The sequence below is a fragment of the Daphnia pulicaria genome, chromosome 6 (assembly GCF_021234035.1).
Source record: "Daphnia pulicaria isolate SC F1-1A chromosome 6, SC_F0-13Bv2, whole genome shotgun sequence".
Classification (NCBI taxonomy): domain Eukaryota; kingdom Metazoa; phylum Arthropoda; class Branchiopoda; order Diplostraca; family Daphniidae; genus Daphnia; species Daphnia pulicaria.
The window spans coordinates 19,924,526-19,949,127 of NC_060918.1; the positions used below are offsets into that span (position 1 = coordinate 19,924,526).

General features: G+C 38.7%; 1 protein-coding gene across 1 annotated transcript; it reads left to right on the top strand.

Annotated features, from left to right (window-relative positions):
- The first annotated feature begins 21,360 nt into the window (after positions 1 to 21,360).
- Positions 21,361 to 23,601, top strand: LOC124342182 (loricrin-like). Its single transcript, XM_046795146.1, has 4 exons — positions 21,361 to 21,366; positions 21,435 to 21,511; positions 21,553 to 21,858; positions 23,385 to 23,601. Exons 1-4 carry the CDS (start codon positions 21,361 to 21,363, stop codon positions 23,599 to 23,601), a joined length of 606 nt encoding a protein of 201 aa, XP_046651102.1.
- Positions 23,602 to 24,602: the final 1,001 nt, after the last annotated feature.

Here is a 24,602-nt window from a genome sequence, read left to right on the forward strand (position 1 = left end):
TGATGCGATTGAAGAAATCCATATAAAACCCCTTTTGTTGCAACACAAAGCGAAAGGATTTCTTACTTCAATGTTTGGCGGCAAAAATGTTACGTTCGGAATATAAAAATTTGATTCGTTCTTGGCTTCCGTGAAGTTCCTTGTGGGTATTATTATTGCGAATTCCGGTCCAAAAACAATTATTTGGTGGTTCCGTGCATTTTTTTGTTGTATTACTGAAAGAGGGGGAGGGTTGCCTAAGTGAAATTGCCTAAGAGTCTAACTCACGTAATTTTAGGGGAAGTTTCCCAATTCCGAATGGTGGGAGTTCAATTAGTCTGGAACCAATCTCCATATAACTGATCTTGATTTGATTCATAAAAAGTTAAATTGCTGCTCTGTTTAACTTACTACTGGCTTTGTCAAACCATCTGCGATATCCTTGACATCAAGATCTTGATTTGGCGTCAAATTTTCATTTATTTGTACGTTAATTCATTTTATTTGTTTACATCTCAAACTGCCGAGACAAGCTTTTAATTTAAAAAAATAACATTTTTTTTTCAGAATAACAAATGTGATGTTGGCAGAGATAAAGAGATTAGTTTCAGATAGGGGGAACAATTGTCACCCCAGGCGTTGTTAATTTTGTTTTATAAATAAAATAAATGTTTTGTTTGGTGATGAAGGCAAAAAATAAAAGTTTGGCTGCCGTCCAATCATTCGAACGTCCAAAGTTTGACTCTGTAGGAACACCAAGAATCCCGCCGCCCCCGAAAATGTATGTTCAGGCACTCTGGAGAGAAAGCCGTGGCATAACACCTCCCATACCGCTTGGGATCACCAGTTAGTAAAGGAAGGTAAACATTTATGTCCGTTATTGACAGGGCTCCCTACGCCACTTAGCCCACCGAATATACCTGGAAAATGCAATCATACTGAAATTCCAAGGAAATTCCACAAGTTAAAACTCAAATAATTAGGCAAGACGCTGCGTACTCGAACCACCACCGACCCCAAAACACGCCGTCCAGTCACTTCACCACTGGCATCAGCCGAGGAAGAGGCGGAATGAGAATCCTTCTCTGAAGACGAAACTTTTCGGCTGGAAATGATCAGGCTCCAGACGCCGAAAAAGAAAACTGTGGCTAGAGTAAAGACAAGAAACAAGACTCTCAAACGAATCAGGTAAGAGCGCACTCCGCGCCGTCGAGAAAAAAGAGACAACGTCGAGACAACGTTGAGCTTGTAGGCAATCACCTTGGTTCAATTACTGCCAAATACAGCTCAGATTGATGAGGAGCCCGGTCCACCAGCCGAGCAGACTGAAGACATTGAATGCCTAAAGTGAAAGTAACAAAATCGGCCCAATTAAGACAATTTGTAAAACAATTTGGGGATAATTTATTGGCAACTGATGGCATAAAGTTGAATTGCGTTCCCTGTGGAATCAATATATCTCCAGCGAAATGTCAAGTTGAGCATCATTTTTCAACAAAGAAGCATGTATGTCAAAGTAATCGAAAATCAAAAGAATCCTAAAAAGAAACAGTTTTTGGTTAATGCTGCATTCGAAAACAAAGGGAAGCTTTCTCAGTTTAATTTAGATTTGACCCTAGCACTTACATCTGCCAACATACCATTTTTTTAACTTGAAAACCCCGAATTGCGTACATTTTTGGAAAAGTACTGCACTAATCAGTCGATTCCGCATGAATACACTTTGAGAAAACGATATCTTTTAATATGTTACCACCAAACTATGAAGAATATTGCTGACGAAGTGAAAGGTAAAAAGATTTGGATTGGGGTCTGTTGATGAAACCATCGACGTAATGTGCCGAATGATTGAAAACGTGGTTATTGGAATTCTTTCAGCTGTTGAAGCAGGCAAGACTTATTTGCTAAACTCTGTTCATCTTGAGCACACCAACCACGCTACCATGTGCAAATTTAATTTTGGACTCCATCAAGCTTTCGGGAGATTCTTTCGACACAAAAACACATATTTTGCTCATGGTAACTGATGGAGTCGCCTACATGTTTCTTTTTGGGAAGACCATCAAAAATATTTATCCAAATATTATCCATGTGACATGTTTGGACCACGGGTTGCAACGTCTCTACGAAACAGTCAGATTATTTTATTCTGATGTCAACGAACTCATTTTGAACGGGGAAAAATTTTCCGAAAATGTCCTTCTAGGATCCAAAAGTTTGAAACACTTGCTTCGAGTGTATCCCTTCCTCCTAGACCAATAGTCACTCGTTGGGGTAAATATTCTAAATTTCCAATCTCTGGTAGTTTTTATAATATTTAAACTTTGTAAAGGCACCTGGCTTCATGCAGCGAAATATTACACCGATTATTTTGACAACATGTACAAAGTTATTTTTAGTCTGGAGGAGGACGATGCCGCATCAATTGGAATTGCACAAGGCAGGCTGACAAAGCCCAACATCAAATCCCAATTGACTTATATTTGTGCAAATTTTCTCCATCCCAAATATGCCATCCTTGAGATCGAGAAAAAACCTCTTGTTTCTGCTGTTAACGCAGTTTTGAACATTTAAGACAATGTTACCTTTGCGGTACAGTTGGGCTTGCTGTTAAAATCAACTGGAACTATTTGTTAGAGAAAAATAAGGGCTTTAAAACTCGCTTAAGTCTTAGAAGGGGACGAGTCAGCTCGCACCAAAATCTAAGAAAATTTAAGTCCTTTTGATCTTGCTTGCTTTAAATTTGCCCCAATTTCGTCGGCCGAAGTATAGCGATCATTTTCCATTAATAAAACACTACTTGCTGACAAACGGTAGTCTTTTACGTTAGAACAACTTCGTAAAACGTATGTCACGAAATGTAATGCTTGTTAGCTGTCTCCTTTATAAACCCTTGGTAATTTGAGTAATTTCTTTATAATTTAGCCTTTTAAATTGTTTAATTTAAATGCACATATATTTTGTTTACCGTGCATATTTTCCATATTTTAAGTGCATAAACGCATGTATTCAAATACATATTTTTTTTTAGTTTTTAAGTAAATGAAATCCTGGGCCTGCTCATAAGTCACGTGCCCCTGCCTCAAGGTATTTGTATGTTGTGGTGGGGGTGTGTGAAAACAACAAAAAAGTAATTCACTTTATCACACAACTCACTGTAATCAATTTATGTTTAATGCCGCCTGCTGTCACTAGTGGAGTGGCTTATGCTACTGGTTCCTCATATAAATAAATTCCTCCTTCTCCTCCTCCTCCTCCAAAAAATAAACTTCCTCCTCCTCAACCTCCTCCAAAAAATAAACTTCCTCCTCCTCCTCCTCCTATAAAGAAACTTCCTCATAATAAATAACCTGGTAATAGCAAACAAAATTTAGAATCAAGTTGCTCATCAAGAACATGGATCCTGATCGAGATCTTCCAGACTTACAAGATTTGATTGACCAGGGGGTTGACATAACCACCATCTACAACTTCTCGTGGAGCAACAATCAATTTGTAGACGTACCACCTTTATTGGCAGCTATTTTGACTGGAAATCTGGCCAAGATTCAAATACTAGTTGAAAATGAAATAGAACGCACACACAACTCAACAGCGCCCAACATTGCTACAGAGCAATATGTTGAAGTTAAATAACTGATTGCTGCCGCCTGTATTTTTCATGGTAATGCTAGCTATCACTCAAGACCATGGATGGAGTTGCTGGTGGCAAGCAGTTATTTCCTTCGTGACTAAATTTCTTGGCCGGATTGTGAGGCATTGTGTTTGTGAAGCATTGTGATTCACGCTCTCCCCTTCATGTCCTTGGTAATATTACCTTACGTTTATAACCAACTTTTCAATTCAATGTTTTCCCCACACCAGGCTGGTTGTCATCTTCCCAACTTGTGCGAGGGATTATCACTCTCTCTTTCTGTTGTCCACGAGGATTATGTAAATTTACAAGGTATTACGCATCATGACTTCATTCCCTTTCACTATGCTAACTGTTCTCTTATCAGGAACCTAAAAATACAACGAGTATTACACAAGTCAATTACCCAGTCCGTTACTGACAGCTGCTTTCAACAGCTGACTCAACTCAAAATTATTTCCAGGTTCTCGACTAGGGAGAACAACTATAAAACAATCATTATCAGAAAATAGCTTGGATCGGCGAAAGCGCATCCCGTCTTAAATTCGGTAACGTTTTCCCTCTCCCCTTTTTCTCAGAAAGGTTTTTGTTGTCAGCCATTCCTAGTTTACGGTAAGAAAAACTGAAATCCATGAGTTATTTTCTTTTCCATAAACTTTTACTATTCGGGTATAGTTAGTTAATGATTCCTTGTGGGTAAAATGTGTAGTGTAGTTATGTATGCGTCTACTTTTTCACAATATTTACTGCCCAGTTTTTTTCGTAATATATTGTTATAGGTTTAATGTAGGCGGTGTGATTTTGCATCTAGAACATGATAAATGTTATCTTAATTGAGGAAGGGCTCTCTCCACGATTGTTATAGTAAATGTTATTCAATTTAAGATTGCTATCTTAATCAAGTCTTTCAAACTTAAGCTTTACGTCAACTGTTGTATATGATACATAAATATTTTTATTATTTTTCATAGTTCTCCACTGCTTGTTTCATCGTGTTAACAATGAGATGTCTACTTCAATATCACCACAGTTGGATGATGTAACGGTAGTTTATAATTGAATATAATTTATATATGCAATAAAATAAATAGTTTGGCTAATACTTAACTATTTAAATATAATCTTTGGCACAGATACACTTTGATAAACTTCAACTTAGACGAGAAAAAAGAAATGTACTCTGCGAAATTGAAGCCCTAGAATGCCGAAGTGCCGCTGGAGTTTACATGGATTTTATGTGCAAAACGTTTGATTCGTTGCAACAAAGTAAAGGTGTTGGCAGTAAAACCACTCCTTTAAAAATACCTACAAACAGCAACAACAACACACCATTAAAAGCTGTAAGTTTTAATTTTCCAAATTATTGTTATTTTAATAGTATTTATGTTTTATTTGCTTCTATTTTTTAAATAGGAATTTATAGCAGACATGGTTAAATATCCCAATTTAAAAGAAAAACTATTTATCCAACAACAATTCAACAAAATAAAACTTGTTTGGGATAATAAGTTCAAAAATGAAATTAAACATTTCAAATTTGTCCCAGTTGAGAAAGTAATGTCTAGAAAACCTTTCATGTCTGACAGACTTATTGAATGCTTCTCCCCGGAAGACCCCATGTTTTGGTAATTGTAATTCTACATTTCTTTTCCTTTTTTTAAAAAAGGAAACTAAAAAAAAATCATTGCACAGGGTGGCGATTCCTTGTGTCGAGTTCTCAGAGCGACAACATGTCCACCCCGAAAAAGACCCGTCTCTCCACTTCTGTCGACGACGACGACAGCTACGTCAGCTCTATTTCGAGGAGCCTTAAGAAGAAGTTGTTGGAGAAGGATGCCGCTGCAGCTGTAATTCAAACTGAAAAAGACGCAGCAATTGAAACTTTGCAACTGGAATTTTCGGAGATTAAGTGGAAACTGCTGGAAATAGCCGAACCTGACCTTAATCGGCATCTGATAGTCAAGAAAGTTCCAATTGTGTGTCAAGAAACTACAATCAAGCAAATGTTTTCGCCATGTGGAGTAATTTTGTCTTGCCGAATGGTGGTGGATTTCCACTTCCGTACGTTCATAATCATCTTTAATGAAAGAGAGTCGGTGACTACTGCTATTAACAATCATAAAGCTGATCCCTACACTTACAATGGATCAAAACTTGGCTTGCAGATCCGCGAAGCACTAAATGATCCGGGGTTCACCAATCAACATGTAGATGGCGTAACTGGGCACCGCAGTGATCGTCCGGTAGTGACCGTCAGTGGTGGCGGACCCGATGTTCGTCGTTCCGGAACTTTCGAAGCTACCGCTTCCCGCCAAATGTATGTCTCGCCAGATGGGGTTCTTCCCCGCAAGATGGAGGAACGTGGAGGTGCAGGCAATCCAGCAAAAGCTAGAAAGTAATTGCGTCAAGAAGTCAATTGCGTCAGTCTATAAATTGTCAAACAAAACTGTCAAAGTCGATAAGAGTCGGAAAAATAATTGTCAAAAAGTTGGTCCAGTTGAGTGAAAAAAAAAGGAATCGCGTAAAATGACCTGGGAAAAAAATTATGACTTCTTTCTGAGTCAGTTAAAAATAATTACACCAACAGAAACACAAGAAAATATTGCTCAACAAGAACAAGAAAAAATCGAAAACAAAATCAAGTTACAGAGGACGACGAAATGGAAAGCGATGCCGGTAAACCCATCAAAAGGCGTAAACGAAAGGAATTCGGACCTGCAGATTACAGTCGTTTACATTCACTACGACTGGGCAGTATCTTTTATGGAACAATCTTGTGTTACATTGATAAAACTAACTTTCTAAATATTGGCCTTTTTCAGATGCTATATCTGTTGATGGTGCATCAATTCCAAATTACTCCGGTACATATAAATTCTTTAATTTTACATGCACATATGCATATATGCATATTATGTACATTTTTAGTTAAGTAATATTAATTGTTTTTTTGGGGTTGGGTTTTTCTTCACTAGAAGACTCGGAAAACGATAGCTTGACACCGTCTGTGCAACCACTATCAATAATTTTTAACGTAATTTTTTTTTCAGCCGGTTTCTGTGAAATGGGTTATGGTGTGATCTGGAATAGAACAATGTGGGTCGACTGGCTGTATGCTGCCCAAGGAGAAGAGTCTAGCAGTCCATCACAATCAAACTCCACCTCTAAGAATTAAGCCATTGAAAAAATTTATAGTAGTTCTTGATAGTTTGGCTGAAGTTTCTGATCAAGGCAGACAGCAAACAGTGCAACACATGACAACTTGGTCGAAGCTTTTACGATGGGACCAATGACGAGTCAGGCCACCAACATCACGACAAATTCTGCTGGTAGTTGTAGTAGTTTTTACATTTGATAATATCGCATGTAGCACACATGTATAAAAATGATGACGATTTAAATGGTTGAAATAGGTGAAGAGTCCTCGGAAGTTTTTCTCCAACGGCAAGAGCAGCTGTCGGCGTCATTAGAAGTCCTTTATTTGAAATTGATTGAGGTGCCCGCAGATGGGAATTAGATCATCACACATTGAAAAAAAAAATTACTGTGATGTTAACATATCCATATTTCTCTTTAGCAATTACTTATTCTATGCTTTGGCTGACCAAGCTTTCGGTGACATGGGACAACATATTTCATTAGAAGATCAATAACGAACTACCTGTCAGAGAATAAAGATACATTCAGAGAACTTCACTTGAATGACACAGAGTTAGCGGATTACAGTAAGAATCATTTCAAATTCCTTGTTTGTTTTACATTACTGATTATTGGAATTTCTTTTATTGGAAAAAGTTAGCGAACTTCAGCGGATTGGTACTGATGGTGATTATGAAGCCATTACAGCTTTTTCACAACAGTATAAGGTTTTTTTAATTTAACTATCTTAAACCCGTAGATTGGTTTATTCTTTTATTTATCCTAGTTACTGTTGTCCATACGAGAAGTGTAATTTTTTGCTATTCTCATCATATTCTCATATTCTCGCCATATTCATCTCCATATTCTGCAATGATGAAACGAGTGAGCAAGAAAAAGAATCGATTGAGGCTGAACCGAATGTCAACCTGTGAAAATATTTCAACCGGAGGGTCTGTCCTCTCTGCAAATTTCCCTGGAAGTGAATATCGTGAAATAAAACTGGCGTATAACGGTTTTAACCATTAATATGGTGTGGGTGACGTTATTCAATCTGTACAACCAACATATATCATCGGGATGCCGGAGAATTTAAAAATTGGCAGCACAGATCGCTTAACAACCTCAATACCAGGAAATCAAATTTCAGATTGTGAAGGTAACCATTTTTAAACTAAGTGTTTACTTAGTTACGCAATTATGAGTTTTTTCATGCACGGCTCATCATCCTCCCTTCCTTCCTTCCTAACCAAAACTTCTGACATTGAATTAAGTGAAGTTAAGATAAACGGGATCTGGTTGACATTCGATTTCCGTTACTTTCCTTGGCAAGAAATGAAAAACATCTGCACTACTCACACTCTAGGAGAGAAAGGACGACGTTGCCAAGTTACAACAATGCCCAAGGAAAATTGGGCTTCCAGCAATTTCACAACGCCTCTTTTTAACTAGACGAGCTACCATTTTCCATCTAGTGGCCGAAAAAGAACTAAATTCTCTGCCCGAGGCAGAATCATCATCAGCACACTTTTTCTACATGGCCTTATGGGAGCAGCATCTCCTAATTTCCTCCTTCATGCCTCTTGGGAGTTGAAAGCCAATATAAGCACGAAATCACCTTGTCCCGACTTTTTCCCTCGAGAAACTTGAGGAGAAATAGAAACACAAAGAAATACAAATGTGTAATTCATCCTTTTAAGCCTTTTTGGCTACAGTGTAATATAACTAACGGATGCAATAACTAACCGATATGTAGGATTGCGTCCATAGTAGAAAAGAAGATAGGTTGGTTAGCTTAGATTTACCTTTAGACAGCGAATTACCCTGAATTCCTGCAATTCTATTTGACAATTCTTCGCGGGATTTTCTTATTTTACAGCAACAGAATTAATAGACTTTGCCAAACTGACAAAAGAAACAGACCGGCAACTTTGAAACCATTTTTGAAAACATATTCAAGCTAACCACAAAGGGAGGGAAAAAAGTAGGGTAGGTTAGATACCAAAGGAAAGGGGGAAAGAAAAAAGGACCCAAAAGTTTTTTTAATTATTTTCTCTGCCTCTTGCCCCAGCGGACAAATTTTCTTAATTATGCGGCCCAAAAATTTTTAAAGTCGGCCAATGACACATGCTGAAATCGTCACGTGACGAACTGGGAGCTAGCTAACTCAGCTGTCTAAACGTACAAAAAAGCTTACCACCCCAACTATTTTCTACTTTGGACGCCATCTAGGTCAATCAAATGAACTTCAATATATAAAGTGAAATAATTAAACAATTTCTTTCAACACTGTTTTTTGTTTATAATTGCGTTTAAAAGAACTCGTGTATTTCTCAAAGGTTGTTCCTCATTAGGAACTATAATTTCTTCGTCACTCTTCTGTCTCAATCCACGGGTGTTACCTTTTAAATTAGAACTGTTTATAGACTGAGTACTGAGAAACGTGTACGTATGGTGGTCATGACCATTCGGAGAGTTGTGTATAACACAAAGATTGCATTCATAATTATTGCTGTCATTATAAGCCTGGATTGTTGGCAGATTTGGGTCTAAAATTTGTAGGTGGAGAAGGCAGCGCAAAGATTTCACATTATTGATTAATATCTTGATGACCATCTTTTGCTGCACAGAATACATTTCTTCTTCAATTTCGTTATCGCTGTTGAGCCACTCGCTAAGTGAAACCTTCTCACAACTAGAATTGTTCAAAACCGGTTTAAGATACTGTTCTGAAACGACTTTTCATCCAATTTTGTTCACATACAGTTGAAGTTCTTCAACTGTAGAAAAGTTGTATTGAGTTAAATTAGGTAGATCAACGAAACCCGTTGGAGGAAGGCTTGCAGAATTCAATGGTTTTGCTAAATGGAAAAAAATTTCAGATGTTGTCCTGGACGTCGATGGAGTACACAATGTTTTTGAATCCGATGTTTTTGAAGAACTATTTTCGAATGAGGTACTTGCAATAGAATAACGTTGTGATCTTGAGTTTGATGGACTCGCAGAGACAACTCAATGCTAAATTTTTCTTGACGTCGATCTGCGATAGTTGGCTTTTCTAAGTGAGATACTTTTAGGAGATTTTGATGTAGATTGAATATTTGGGGAGCGTTTTCTTGACTGGGACTCGCATACTCTCATGGAGTTATGTTTGGGAGAGTTCCGTGATTTGATTTATTTCGAGACTTTCCTGACCTTTCCTTTGAGTTCAATTGTCGTGCATAGGGAGACAAATCTGAGCTTGTTCTTGAATTTGATCTACTGCGATAGTTAAATTGTCTCATGGAGCAACTCTTACGAGATCTTCTTTATTTAGATCGAATACTTTAAGAAAGTTTATTGACTCACATCTTCGCGAACTTTTCCAATGAGATGCATCAGATTTTCTACTTGAAGTCGATAAAATGCTTGAAGTTCTTCTGAAGTTAGATTGTCTGACTGAGCCACATTTACGAGATTATTGAACATCGACTACTGGATCTTTTTCTCAACCCAAAATGTATTGCATTACCGTATTTGCGATAACCTCTCGAAGATGATCTACTACGTGATCCGGCAGTGGCCTAGAGTAGCACGGAATCTCCAATCTAATCAAACTAATCTGAACGCCATTCGATAGAGCTCGTTAAGCCGATTCGAATGAAGTATGGGAAAGTTTGTGCAAATGAACGCATCCCTGAGTAAATCGACTTCAAAGTTTTTGGTTTACCGGGCTTCCGTGATCCATTTATAGACTTCGATGATCTTGCCGAATGATTCCTATGAGAACTTTTCTTTTACGTAATATTTACTTCTTGAGTTATTGTTAGAGTTCGATTTTATTGTTGAACATTTGTCATTTCATCCCGATGTTTATCGAGTACTTTTTGATCGTTTACCTGACTGATCTAAGTCAAGTCGACTTGAAGAACGGGAACGACTTGTATCATAGCTTTTCCTAGACGAAGTTTAACTTGTCGCTCGAGATATTATTTACTGAGTAATTATTTGCGCCTATCGCAACTTTGCCTATTTCATTTATTTGAATGTCTTGTGTTATAGATCTAGACAGGGGTAAGGGGAGATTTTACAAGTCGAACGGTGTTCTAGTATTTGATGTGTTTGCAACCAAAAATGCCACTTCTGGCCAGATTTTGGCAGAACTAATATTCCAAGCTTTGATTTCAATACACAAAGTTAATGCAATTGTGAAAAACACCAAATGCGATGGATATTCAGCCAAAAAATTTGTATGCAAACACCTTGGCGTAACTGGAAAAACGTCTTGGCGGAAAACACTACATGTACCATCCCCTGGATTGCACCTCTGAAATTTTTTGTCTCATTGATGTACCTTATTTGTTAAAAACAACTAAAACTAATTTGTTAAACCACAAAGAAATTATGATTTGCTTAGGTAGAAGTAAATTGTAATTTTAATTTAAAATTTGTTTGTTAAACTATACTGATTGATTTATAGGGTCATGCTGCTTCTACTGTACATTTCAAAAACAACGAACCACGAGAAAGACCAACAGAAGAAAATGGTGCAAGCCTAACTTATAGCCACATGTATCCTATTAATTTTGAGAAGATGATTGTTCGGAGAAGCAGGCAGTTTTTTTCGAGACAGATATCTATTGCGATGTTAGAATACGGGAAAAACAAAAAATAAATGAACATTTGTTCGAAGGTTAGTTTTTACCTAATGTTTAAAATATTTCTGTTCTTTAATTAATGAACTCTTTCACGAAAATAATCTCAGATTACGTTGTTTCGGAAAAATTAACGCTTTTGATGAACAACGTTTTTGATGTCTTAAATGGTCGATGTATTAGGAATGAAATCACCTTTGCTGATTGGGGAAATAAATGTGTAATTATAGAAGATTTGTTAAACATCTTAGACAAGACTGAATTTCTGTTTGACAACTTGAAAATGAAAGAAACGACACGGACATGGAAACAATCCATGGAACAAACTATGAAACAACCCAAGGACCAACCCATGGAACAATGCAATGGCGTAGGCGATTTGTTCCTAAATAAATTCCATTGCGCGACCCCTAAAACTCATGCTATCAACTTGAAAATTTAACTGCTATTTTGCTAGCATATTATCTACACACGGCCGAAATTAAAAAACTAATACTCTAGTAGATAAAAATAACCCGACCCCTAAATCAAAAAATTCAGTAAAAATAAAAAATAGGCGTTGTTATAACATGATAACACACCCCAATTCGTAAGGCCGATAGGAAATTCTAAAAAAGGGGCAAATGAAACACCCTAAGCCCTTTGTACATCGAACTGAACAAGAAAACAGCAATGGCAAGAACCGAAGAGAATGAGAGGATCTCTTCACTCTTTGTTGGTTTGATAATAAGAATCCATAAGTTGCGGTACTTTTGTTTATTTATGCAAGTGCAAGTTAAAACTTTTACGAACTAATTGATATCAAATCTTAATTTTCTTTTATGTAGTATTTGATAAAGAACAAACTCGATAAAGAGCAGTGGTTAAGATTTTTTGTTCTAAGCGAAACTTAAGCAAAGGAGAATTAATGACAATATGTCTAACACTAATATAACCTCCGTTTACAAAGTTAACACCCGCTAAGCTGATTGAGATCAAACCCAATGTTGGTTGTGTTATTGATTCAATGACCACAAACCGGTACTATGACCCGAGGGTATGAGTTTGTGCTTCTTGGTTTACGTTATTCTTCTTGGTAATGTTAAAGTTTTCGTTTTTTATTTGTTTGTTTTTGTTTATTTGATTTTTCACGCAACAGGCATTCGACACTTCAAGATTTTTTGCATTATGCAAGACGAGATCCGGAATCGCATCGTAGTGGGAAGCTAAGAAGCCCTGTGTTTACAATACATTCGTTTACAAATTTTTTTCTCACCCTATGTTTTTGGCTATCTGGCTTAATCTTGAAGGTTTTTTTAAGTAACTGAAATTTTCTTTGAAACCTTCGTTCAAAAGGTGTGTTTCTTCTTAATTATTTAAACGATTACCACGAAACCTTTCAAATTACATTATTGGGCATGTGTTCAGTCATTAATATTTTCTGCTTCCAACTCTTGCAGGTAAGGCCTTGGTGGTCCACTGTACACTTGGGATGAACAGGATTGGTTATTTTGTGTGTCTGTATCTGAAATTGCATCGAGGATATTCCCTTGCGACTGCTTTAACAGGTATTTAAATTTTACAATATTATGTTTTCACTGTTCAACTCTTCCCAGCTGTTTGCATTTACCTATGAGCTTTCATTTGGCACAGATTTACTTTGCAGATTTGGCCCAGGGCCACGAAATTGAACACGATTTGTACCTAGTTCTTCGACGAATAGGCCCCAGGTTTCGTAATCGACATTTTTTATTCACTTTAAATATTTTCTTGGAAAAAAATCATTCAAAAAATTTTATTTTTCTTAACATATTATTCATTCTAAAGATTCTAGTCTATCTGAACAACTCCACCATCGCCAAGAAGAACAGATGAGTGATCGAAATGACGAATGTGGTCAGGCTGGCTCATCTCGATCGGATGTGAAGCGTGATGTCTGATGTGAAGTTACTTCCCTACCACGGTCTAACAGGAGAGGAAGACAAACGACATAAGAGCTGTTTGTCTCAGTAGGGTGGGAGGGTTCCATGGCATTCTGCTAGGACCGCCACGAGCAGCGAAGGGCTGATGTGAAAAGTCAAGAAAATATATCGTGCACCTCAGCATCGCTTGACGGTTGACAACTTGAGCGACCAAGCAGCCAAGCTTGCTGACTGCTGAGGTTCACGATATATTTTCTTGTCTTTTCTCACTAGCCCTTCGCTGCGCGTGGCGGTCCTAGCGGAATGCCATTGAACCCCCCGACGGCGTTCGACTCAAAACATTATGAGCACCAAGGATCACGTGGATAGTTCGCATTTCCACGTTGACAAGATGCAGGACTGGACCAAGGCGGACGTGCTTTACAGTATCCGCGATTGCTTCTTGACAGGCAAATGGAAAGAGAACGTAGACGCCGAGGAACTGCTCGGTTGAGACTGACTGAGCCACGGTTGAAACATTTCTCTCAATTTGGCTGGGCTGGCTATCTGCGCCTTCTCCTTCTGGCTGGGAGGCCGAACAAGATCCAGCCTGATGACGTGGCAGTTACAGTCATGGAGTAAACTGTGTATTTTTAGATTTCTACGAACTTACCTTTTGGAAAACAAAATTGTGTTTGTGTAGAATAATAACTGAACGATATCTTTTAGTTCCACCCAAGGATATAACATTTGAAAATGCAAACTTCCAAACGGACCATATCAGCCTAATTCAATACGATTATCTTCTCGTTGTTGGAAGACAAAGTGGGGGTAAAAAAAGGAACTGACACGGCCCACCGTTTCCAAGCCGAATGCTTGTACTACAAATTGTAAGTTTTCTATTTTTTTAATGTTTAATTTTTATCTCACTTGAATAATTTGGATATTAAGCAGCTTGAAGCTAGAATAATCGCTATAGCTTAATTAAGTCTAAGCGCGTGTAATGTTGCCAATAAAAAAATTTGTTTATAAAGTAATTTGAGAGCAGAGTGGTGCTTTAATTATTGAGGCATGAAAAAAGGAAGAAACCAACAAAAAAGTTTACGACAGAGTTTATTTCATATTTTGACGCTTTTGCCGATGAAAGATGCTCCATTTGTAGAATGATACGCTGCCATTGCAAATCCCATAATCTTCCAATATTTTACCTGTTGGATTGCATTCTGGAAAAATACTCCCCGGGACAAGGTTTAAAATTCTTCTGTTTCATCTGGCTAACTGTACTCTCAGCCCATTCCATTTCCTATCATATAATTGATTTTATTTAAATCCATAAACTACTTAGTCAAAGAAATTTCAGACAGAGTTTGTACTTTATACCGAAATTTGAGGTTCCTCCCAGCTGTCTTTTCTTTTTCTGCTATGAATTGGAAGTGCAAATGACAAACAAAGGATTTGTAACCGTTCCATGCAACACATTCTTTCCAGGGGAAGAATTTGTTGATGCAATTGAAGAAATCCATATAAAACCCCTTTTTTTTCAACACAAAGTGAAAGGATTTCTTACTTCAATGTTTGGTGGCAAAAATGTTACGTTCGGAATAAAAAAATTTGATTCGTTCTTGGCTTTCGTGAAGTTCCTTGTGGGTATTACTTTGGCGAGTTCCGGTCCAAAAACAATTATTTGGTGGTTCAGTGCATTTTTGTGTTGTATTACTGAAAGAGGGGGAGGGTTGTCTAAGTGAAATTGCCTAAGAGTCTAACTCACGTAATCTTAGGGGAAGTTTCCCTATTCCGAATGGTGGGAGTTCAATTAGTCTGGAACCAATCTCCATATAACTGATCTTTATTTGATTCATAAAAAGTTAAATTGCTGCTCTGTTTTACTTACTACTGGCTTTGTCAAACCATCTGCTATATCCTTGACATCAAGAGCTTGATTTGGCGTCAAATTTTCATTTATTTGTACGTTAATTCATTTTATTTGTTTACATCTCAAACTGCCGAGACAAGCTTTTAATTTAAAAAAAAAATAACATTTTTTTTTTCAGAATAACAAATGTGATGTTGGCAAAGATAAAGAGATTGGTTTCAGATAGGGGGAACAAGTGTCAACCCAGGCGTTGTTAATTTTGTTTTATAAATAAAATAAATGTTTTGTTTGGTGATGAAGGCAAAAAATAAAAGTTTGGCTGCCGTCCAATCATTCGAACGTCCAAAGTTTGACTCTGTACGAACACCGAAAAATCCCGCCGCCCCCGAAGCTGTATGTTCAGGCACTCTGGAGAGAAAGCCGTGGCATAACACCTCCCATACCGCTCGGGATCACCAGTTAGTAAAGGAAGGTAAACATTTATGTCCGTTATTGACAGGGCTCCCTACGCCACTTAGCCCACCGAATATACCTGGAAAATGCAATCATACTGAAATTCCAAGGAAATTCCACAAGTTAAAACTCAAATAATTAGGCAAGACAATGCGTACTCGAACCACCACCGACCCCAAAACACGCCGTCCAGTCACTTCACCACTGGCATCAGCCGAGGAAGAGGCGGAATGAGAACCCTTCTCTGAAGACGAAACTTTTCGGCTGGAAATGATCAGGCTCCAGACACCGAAAAAGAAAACTGTGGCTAGAGTAAAGACAAGAAACAAGACTCTCAAACGAATCAGGTAAGAGCGCACTCCACGCCGTCGAGAAAAAAGAGACAACGTCGAGACAACGTTGAGCTTGTAGCCAATCACCTTGGTTCAATTACTGCCAAATACAGCTCAGATTGATGAGGAGCCCGGTCCACCAGCCGAGAAGACTGAAGACATTGAATGCCTAAAGTGAAAGTAACAAAATCGGCCCAATTAAGGCAATTTGTAAAACAATTTGGGGATAATTTATTGGCAACTGATGGCATAAAATTGAATTGCGTTCCCTGTGGAATCAATATATCACCAGCAAAATTCCAAGTTGAGCAACATTTTTCAACAAAGAAGCATATATGTCAAAGTAGTCGAAAATCAAAAGAATCCTAAAAAGAAACAGTTTTTTGTTAATGCTGCATTCGAAAACAAAGGGAAGCTTTCTCAGTTTAATTTAGATTTGACCCTAGCACTTACATCTGCCAACATACCATTTTTAAAACTTGAAAACCCCGAATTGCGTACATTTTTGGAAAAGTACTGCACTAATCAGTCGATTCCGCATGAATACACTTTGAGAAAACGATATCTTTTAATATGTTACCACCAAACTATGAAGAATATTGCTGACGAAGTGAAAGGTAAAAAGATTTGGATTGGGGTCTGTTGATGAAACCATCGACGTAATGTGCCGAATGATTGAAAACGTGGTTATTGGAATTCTTTCAGCTGTTGAAGCAGGCAAGACTTATTTGCTAAACTCTGTTCATCTTGAGCACACCAACCACGCTACCATGTGAAAATTTAATTTTGGACTCCATCAAGCTTTCGGGAGATTCTTTCGACACAAAAACACAAATTTTGCTCATAGTAACTGATGGAGTCACCTACATGTTTCTTTTTGGGAAGACCATCAAAGATATTTATCCAAATATTATCCATGTGACATGTTTGGACCACGGGTTGCAACGTCTCTACGAAACAGTCAGATTATTTTATTCTGATGTCAACGAACTCATTTTGAACGGGGAAAAATTTTCCGAAAATGTCCTTCTAGGATCCAAAAGTTTGAAACACTTGCTTCGAGTGTATCCCTTCCTCCTAGACCAATAGTCACTCGTTGGGGTAAATATTCTAAATTTCCAATCTCTGGTAGTTTTTATAATATTTAAACTTTGTAAAGGCACCTGGCTTCATGCAGCGAAATATTACACCGATTATTTTGAAAACATGTACAAAGTTATTTTTAGTCTGGAGGAGGACGATGCCGCATCAATTGGAATTGCACAAGGTAGGCTGACAAAGCCCAACATCAAATCCCAATTGACTTATATTTGTGCAAATTTTCTCCATCTCAAATATGCCATCCTTGAGATCGAGAAAAAACCTCTTGTTTCTGCTGTTAACGCAGTTTTGAACATTTAAGACAATGTTACCTTTGCGGTACAGTTGGGCTTGCTGTTAAAATCAACTGGAACTATTTGTTAGAGAAAAATAAGGGCTTTAAAACTCGCTTAAGTCTTAGAAGGGGACGAGTCAGCTCGCACCGAAATCTAAGAAAATTTAAGTCCTTTTGATCTTGCTTGCTTTAAATTTGCCCCAATTTCGTCGGTCGAAGTAGAGCGATCATTTTCCATTAATAAAACACTACTTGCTGACAAACGGTAGTCTTTTACGTTAGAACACCTTCGTGAAACGTATGTCACGAAATGTAATGCTTGTTAGCTGTCTCCTTTATAAACCCTTGGTAATTTGAGTAATTTCTTTATAATTTAGCCTTTTAAATTGTTTAATTTAAATGCACATATATTTTGTTTACCGTGCATATTTTCCATATTTTAAGTGCATAAACGCATGTATTTAAATACATATTTTTTTTAGTTTTTAAGTAAGTGAAATCCTGGGCCTGCTCAGAAGTCACGTGCCCCTGCCTCAAGGTATTTGTATGTTGTGGTGGGGGTGTGTGAAAACAACAAAAAAGTAATTCACTTTATCACACGACTCACTGTAATCAATTTATGTTTAATGCCGCCTGCTTTCACTAGTGGAGTGGCTTATGCTACTGGTTCCTCATATAAATAAATATTGGCATATTTATTGGCAGCTATTTTGACTGGAAATCTGGCCAAGATTCAAATACTAGTTGAAAATGAAATAGAACGTACACACAACTCAACAGCGCCCAACATTGCTACAGAGCAATATGTTGAAGTTAAATAACTGATTGCTGCCGCCTGTATTTTTCATGGTAATGCCAGCTATCACTCAAAACCATGGATGGAGTTGCTGGTGGCAAGCAGTTATTTCCTTCGTGACTAAATTTCTTGGCCTGATTGTGAGGCATTGTGTTTGTGAAGCATTGTGATTCACGCTCTCCCCTTCAAGTCCTTGTTAATATTACCTTACGTTTATAACCAACTTTTCAATTCAATGTTTTCCCCACACCAGGCTGGTTGTCATCTTCCCAACTTGTGCGAGGGATTATCACTCTCTCTTTCTGTTGTCCACGAGGATTCTGTAAATTTAAAAGGTATTACGCATCATGACTTCATTCCCTTTCACTATGCTAACTGTTCTCTTATCAGGAACCTAAAAATACAACGAGTATTACACAAGTCAATTACCCAGTCCGTTACTGACAGCTGCTTTCAACAGCTGACTCAACTCAAAATTATTTCCAGGTTCTCGACTAGGGAGAACAACTATAAAACAATCATTATCAGAAAATAGCTTGGATCGGCAATAGGGCATCCCGTCTTGAATTCGGTAACGTTTTCCCTCTCCCCTTTTTCTCAGAAAGGTTTTTGTTGTCAGCCATTCCTAGTTTACGGTAAGAAAAACTGAAATCCATGAGTTATTTTCTTTTCCATAAACTTTTACTATTCGGGTATAGTTAGTTAATGATTCCTTGTGGGTAAAATGTGTAGTGTAGTTATGTATGCGTCTACTTTTTCACAATATTTACTGCCCAGTTTTTTTCGTAATATATTGTTATAGGTTTAATGTAGGCGGTGTGATTTTGCATCTAGAACATGATAAATGTTATCTTAATTGAGGAAGGGCTCTCTCCACGACTGTTATAGTAAATGTTATTCAATTTAAGATTGCTATCTTAATCAAGTCTTTCAAACTTAAGCTTTACGTCAACTGTTGTATATGATACATAAATATTTTTATTATTTTTCATAGTTCTCCACTGCTTGTTTCATCGTGTTAACAATGAGATGTCTACTTCAATATCACCACAGTTGGATGATGTAACGGTAGTTTATAATTGAATATAATTTATACATGCAATAAAATAAATAGTTTGGCTAATACTTAACTATTTAAATATAATCTTTGGCACAGATACACTTTGATAAACTTCAACTTAGACGAGAAAAAAGAAATGTACTCTGCGAAATTGAAGCCCTAGAATGTATGTATGTATGTATGTATTGAATTTTTATCCCGCACTTTCGCAAAAAAGATCAAATGACGGCAGAGTGTGCTACGATTTACATTATTTACAAAATGAAGGGAACGCTAAGGAGAATAGATGAGTCTTAATAAGTTTCTTGAAAGCTGGGCGGTTGGTTGTGGAGCGAATCAGAGCTGGAAGACGATTCCAAGTGTGCGGGGCATAGTTGGAGAAAGACCTCATCAGCAGCTTTTCCTTTGTGGCGAATGGTTTCACGTAAGCTCCTCGTCTCCCCTCTCTGGGAATCGCCCTCCTCGACAATCTTCTGCTAGAAGCCTTACGAACATCAACAGTGAGTGTCCGAGCAGATGATCGAAGTCCTGTGTGGCCTGGGACGTGCAAGTTGATTGTCTCTTGGAGGTAGAGTGGTGCTGAGGCCGTAAGACAGTCAAATAACATCAAGAGGATCTTAAAATCGATCCTTTGCTGAACTGGGAGCCAGTGCAAGCGGTACCTTGCGTCCTCGGTCGAGATTGACCGGCCGCGGTAGATAAGGCGAGCTGCTGAATCCTGGACTGCTTGAAGAGACTTGAGTTCTTAGGCCGGCAGACCCGCGAGAAGAGAATTTGCATAATCAAGACGAGAGATGACCAGGGAGTGAACCATCGTTTTTGTAGCAGATGTTGTAAGCTGATTTCGAATCTTCCCAAGACGATACAGTTGGTAGTAGGATGATTTTGCCACGGCAGAAATCTGACTGTCCATAGATAAATCGCTGACTAGAGTCACTCCAAGAAGCTTTGCCGAGTTGGATGGGCTCAAGACTTGATTTTTCATCCGTAGCGGAAACAGAGGTAACAAACAAGCAAGATCAAAAAGTGCAAAGTACAAGAAATCACTCTTGTCAGGATTAAGTCTGACCCAGTTGAATGCGAACCAGTCGGCGAGATCCCCAGCACAGCAAGACAGGATCCTAACCTTGTTGCCAGTATTACTAACCACCTTAATTACTTAGATGACAGAAAATAATTACTCATGAATTTATTATTCAATTCCGTATTTACTTAAGAGAAAAATTACTTACACCCATAATTATTGATCTTATTTACTTAATACCCCAAGTGCTTGTGATAATAATTACTTGATGCCATGACTCGTGGAAATACTTATGTACGTATTTTTAAAAATATATTTTACTTATGCAGTTTATTACTTGTGCAACATTTTATCTATGACAAATATGTAATTAATAGCAGTCCTAATAAATATTTTTATTTATGGAAAATTGTTATAATGCAAAAATGTATTACCGAGCACACGTCTTTATGAGCTAAGTTACTAGTGCAATTCATTTTTAAACGGTGTTACTTATGGGAATCCGTCATTGTGCTACGCACCCCATTTTAACCTTTTTTTTAAAGCTTAAGATAGTTGTAAACATCGCCATTTTGGCTTTGACAAAATTTCGTCTGCTAGAACTTGAAACACAAATTTTCAAAAGTTTTACCTCTGTGAACGTTTCCGTCATTCCGTTTTAGAAAGATGGTCCTGTCAAAGTTTGAGATAAGAAAAGCCCGATCAATGGTTGGAGACTCCAGGCAAGCAGTAAGAGTCAGGGTAGCTTTCGCAGCAAGCTCGACGGCCGAAAACTTCGTGACTAAGATAGCTTGTCACCGTGAGGTACAGTCTGGCCTACTTTCAGAACACGTACAACAAGAGTATGTCACATGCATACATATTTAACTGTATTTTGCCGAAGTGCGCAATCCAGCAAAAGCTAGAAAGTAATTGCGTCAAGAAGTCAATTGCGTCAGTCTATAAATTGTCAAACAAAACTGTCAAAGTCGATAAGAGTCGGAAAAATAATTGTCAAAAAGTTGGTCCAGTTGAGTGAAAAAAAAGGAATCGCGTAAAATGACCTGGGAAAAAAATTATGACTTCTTTCTGAGTCAGTTAAAAATAATTACACCAACAGAAACACAAGAAAATGTTGCTCACGAAGAACAAGAAAAAATCGAAAACAAAATCAAGTTACAGAGGACGACGAAATGGAAAGCGATGCCGGTAAACCCAAGATTTTAATTTTTTATAGTTCACTATTTATACATTTCATTAAAATGTCGAATTTGTAGACCCTTGCTGAAGAAGCTGTTGCAGCTGCATCCGCTGGTCCGCCGATGGGAGATGTACGCCAAGCGACGGTCGATGGGCCTAACAGCGTTGAAATGCTGACCGTGGCCGTAATTCCAGCGGCGGCAACGGCGGAGCCTCCTATAGTGACCGTAATTCCAGCGGCGGCAACGGCGGAGCCTCCTGTAGTGGCCGTAATTCCAGCGGCGGCAACGGCGGAGCCTCCTGTAGTGGCCGTAATTCCAGCGGCGGCAACGGCGGAGCCTCCGGTAGCGGGAAATTAAGCGGTGGCTACGGCGGAGCGTCCGCTGTCGGGCAATCCAGCGGCGGCTATAGCGGAGCGTCCAGTAGCGGGCAATCCAGTGGCGGCTACGGTGGAGCGTCCGATGTCGGGCAATCCAGCGGCGGCTACGGCGGAGCGTCCTGGTAACAGGGTTTGCTACCACTGCCGCGAAAAAAAAAACGTAACACTTTTACGTTTTAAGAGTTTTCCGGTTCTTTTTTTACAGACCTGATTTAATGTTAAGCTCTCAACGACGGCATCACAGACGGCCAATCATGGTAGTCGTGGGAGCAAAACTCTGCAGTAGAAGTGGTGGAGGATGTAAATCAAGGATGATTACAAGGATTTTATTTAAACAAGCATGAACATAGAATTTCGCTTATCTTATTGATTGTGAATTTTTTTTTTAATTTCCACTAATTTATTTCGTTAAACAAATACAGAAATTCCCCTTTGAAAAATTTTTATTGTTGAGAAAGATCATTGGCAATTTTCAAAACAAAAATCAATTCATTTTTTTCGAAAAGAAAAATTCTCAGACCAGCCGCAGCTGCAGCCCGGACCTGATGAAGACAGCCCAGACCGACCGGAAGATATACTGATCCGGCGATCCCGCCAGATATAAACCGCCGCTTTTCCCCCCTGTCTCGCTCTCTGCTACCTGCTCTCCCTCTCGACATTTACTCTCTTGTACTCCCATACTTGACCAGCAATACATCTAGTTCGTAACCCCAAGTTGCCTCGTCTTTATTTCCCTGTAAAGCTGAGCTTTACATGGCAATGAAATATTTAAAGAGTGTGACAATGAGTGACAGAGTGTGGAAATGCTGGTAGGAAGCAGTAAAATTGAGAAACACCTATTGGTTTCCAAAAACTCCCTTGCCCCAGTCAGATATGAAGAAACTTTCTCTGTGGAACAATGGTGAATTTTAAACCGTGGAAAGAGAGAACCTGCGACCTACCTCGGCGGAGCCAAGGTCAGTTCTAGTTCTAGAACAAAGAGGGGAAAGTTAGAAAAGGGAGTGAGCGAGGGTAGCAAAATGAGGGGGCAGCATTGCAACATATGAAGAAATTGAGCGTGAAAAGGTTATTTCTGACAAGGGTGAAGGGTGTTCCTCCGCTGTCTGGCATCACTGTGAAAGTAGTTCGAAGGCATCGTCTGCTCTAGTTTCTCGCGTATATACCACTTTCGACTTGCTTCGCATCCGCCATAGCCAAAAGTCGTGCGGCTAGTCGACTAGTGCGCACTTTGGCGGGGGATAGCCGAAACATGCTGCAGACTTGGCTAGATTGAGCCTATGTCCAAGGCAGATGTTTGCTTGTTTAGCTATCATACCAAAAAAGGACCGGCGCAGCTTCGCAATAAATAGCGCAACTATGTTGGTTTTTCTGCTGATTTAACTAGATTCTCGTTGATTCTCACCGTCGTTGTTTCCTCCAGGTTGAAATCTATCTTTGCTCCTACGACAAGAGGCCTCTAAGAAGGCGAAATGACTATTTTTTAAGGACCGGGTGGAAGACAGAAATGGAATGGGATCTCATGTGAAGTTAATTTGGCCGACCTTGTCCCAATTGGCCGGCACTCGCGTTTCCCGAGGATAATGATGGACACTGATAAGCTGGTGGAACGTTTGGAAAATTTCTTGCCGAATGCCCTTTCATGTTACAGGCATAAAAACGTAGAGGTGAACGAGTTGGATTGTCGCTTGGATAGAACTGAAATGAACCTTTTGGCTAGCAATATGGCTTTGAGAGTTGCCCCCATGGTATTCATTTTGCAACATGGTCTAACTCCCTATGTACTACTTAGTCCACAATCGCGGCTGCACTTTTTTAAACAGGATGGTATTGTTATGCCATCAAACGGCCAGAGGAATGAAACATAGCCATACCTACCCTCACCCCCCCTACCTGAAAATAAATCTGTATCGAATCATTAGCTTAGTGGTTAGCGAGCCGCCTAATCACTTGAAATGGTTGAAGGTTCGAACCTCGAATCAGACTAAGCTTTTTTTACTTTGCCGATTCTAGCGGCTGCTGACGTTTGAGCGGAGCATGCACTGCATAGGAAACGTTGCCAAGTGAGATTGTATTTTTTTATTGGTGATTTACTTCAATCCGGCAACACTGTATGGTGAGAGCCAATCAGAATGTTGGAAAAAGTGCTGCCGTGATTATGTACTACTTAGTACATATTGCCTCGAGACCAGATTGTCATTTTGGTCATTAGAGCCTCCAGTACTAGCTGGAGCTGAGCTGGTACTGGAGGAACCTTGTCTGTTGAAAAATCTGATCCGAATGATGCGACACCGGAATTTTTTCATTTTTTATGTTGGCACTGGTTGGATAAGTCCGGTTATTTGCTCCAACCGTTGAATTTCAGTTATGAAATCAGCAAGATTGTCATTGTGCCCAGGAGCGAAAGTTGATGCATGATCTTACCTATTAATATTTAATAATAGGACGAAGAAACTTACTGCTTCAACGCCCGCCGTTATGGCAATATAGCCCGCTTCATCAACCACTCTTTTGAACCCAACTTAATTCCGGTAAAAGTTTTTGTCGACCACCAGGATTTGAAGTTTCCACGCATCGCATTCTTTGCCGTCCGAGATATTGAAGCCAATGAAGAGCTGGCTTTTGATTACGGTGAAAAATTTTGGATAATTAAATATAAGTCATTTACATGCTCGTGCCAATCGCCGAAATGCAAGTACTCGCAGTTGACGATTCACCGAACGGTGGAAGAATATCGACGTAGCCTGCAACTTCAAGAACTCGAAAATGGCTACCACCACTCCCAAAGTTAGTAATAATAAAACAAATTTCTATGTGCTGCCAACTTATGCATGCGCTCTCCAAAATGCCATTCTCTGCATCCCCTGCC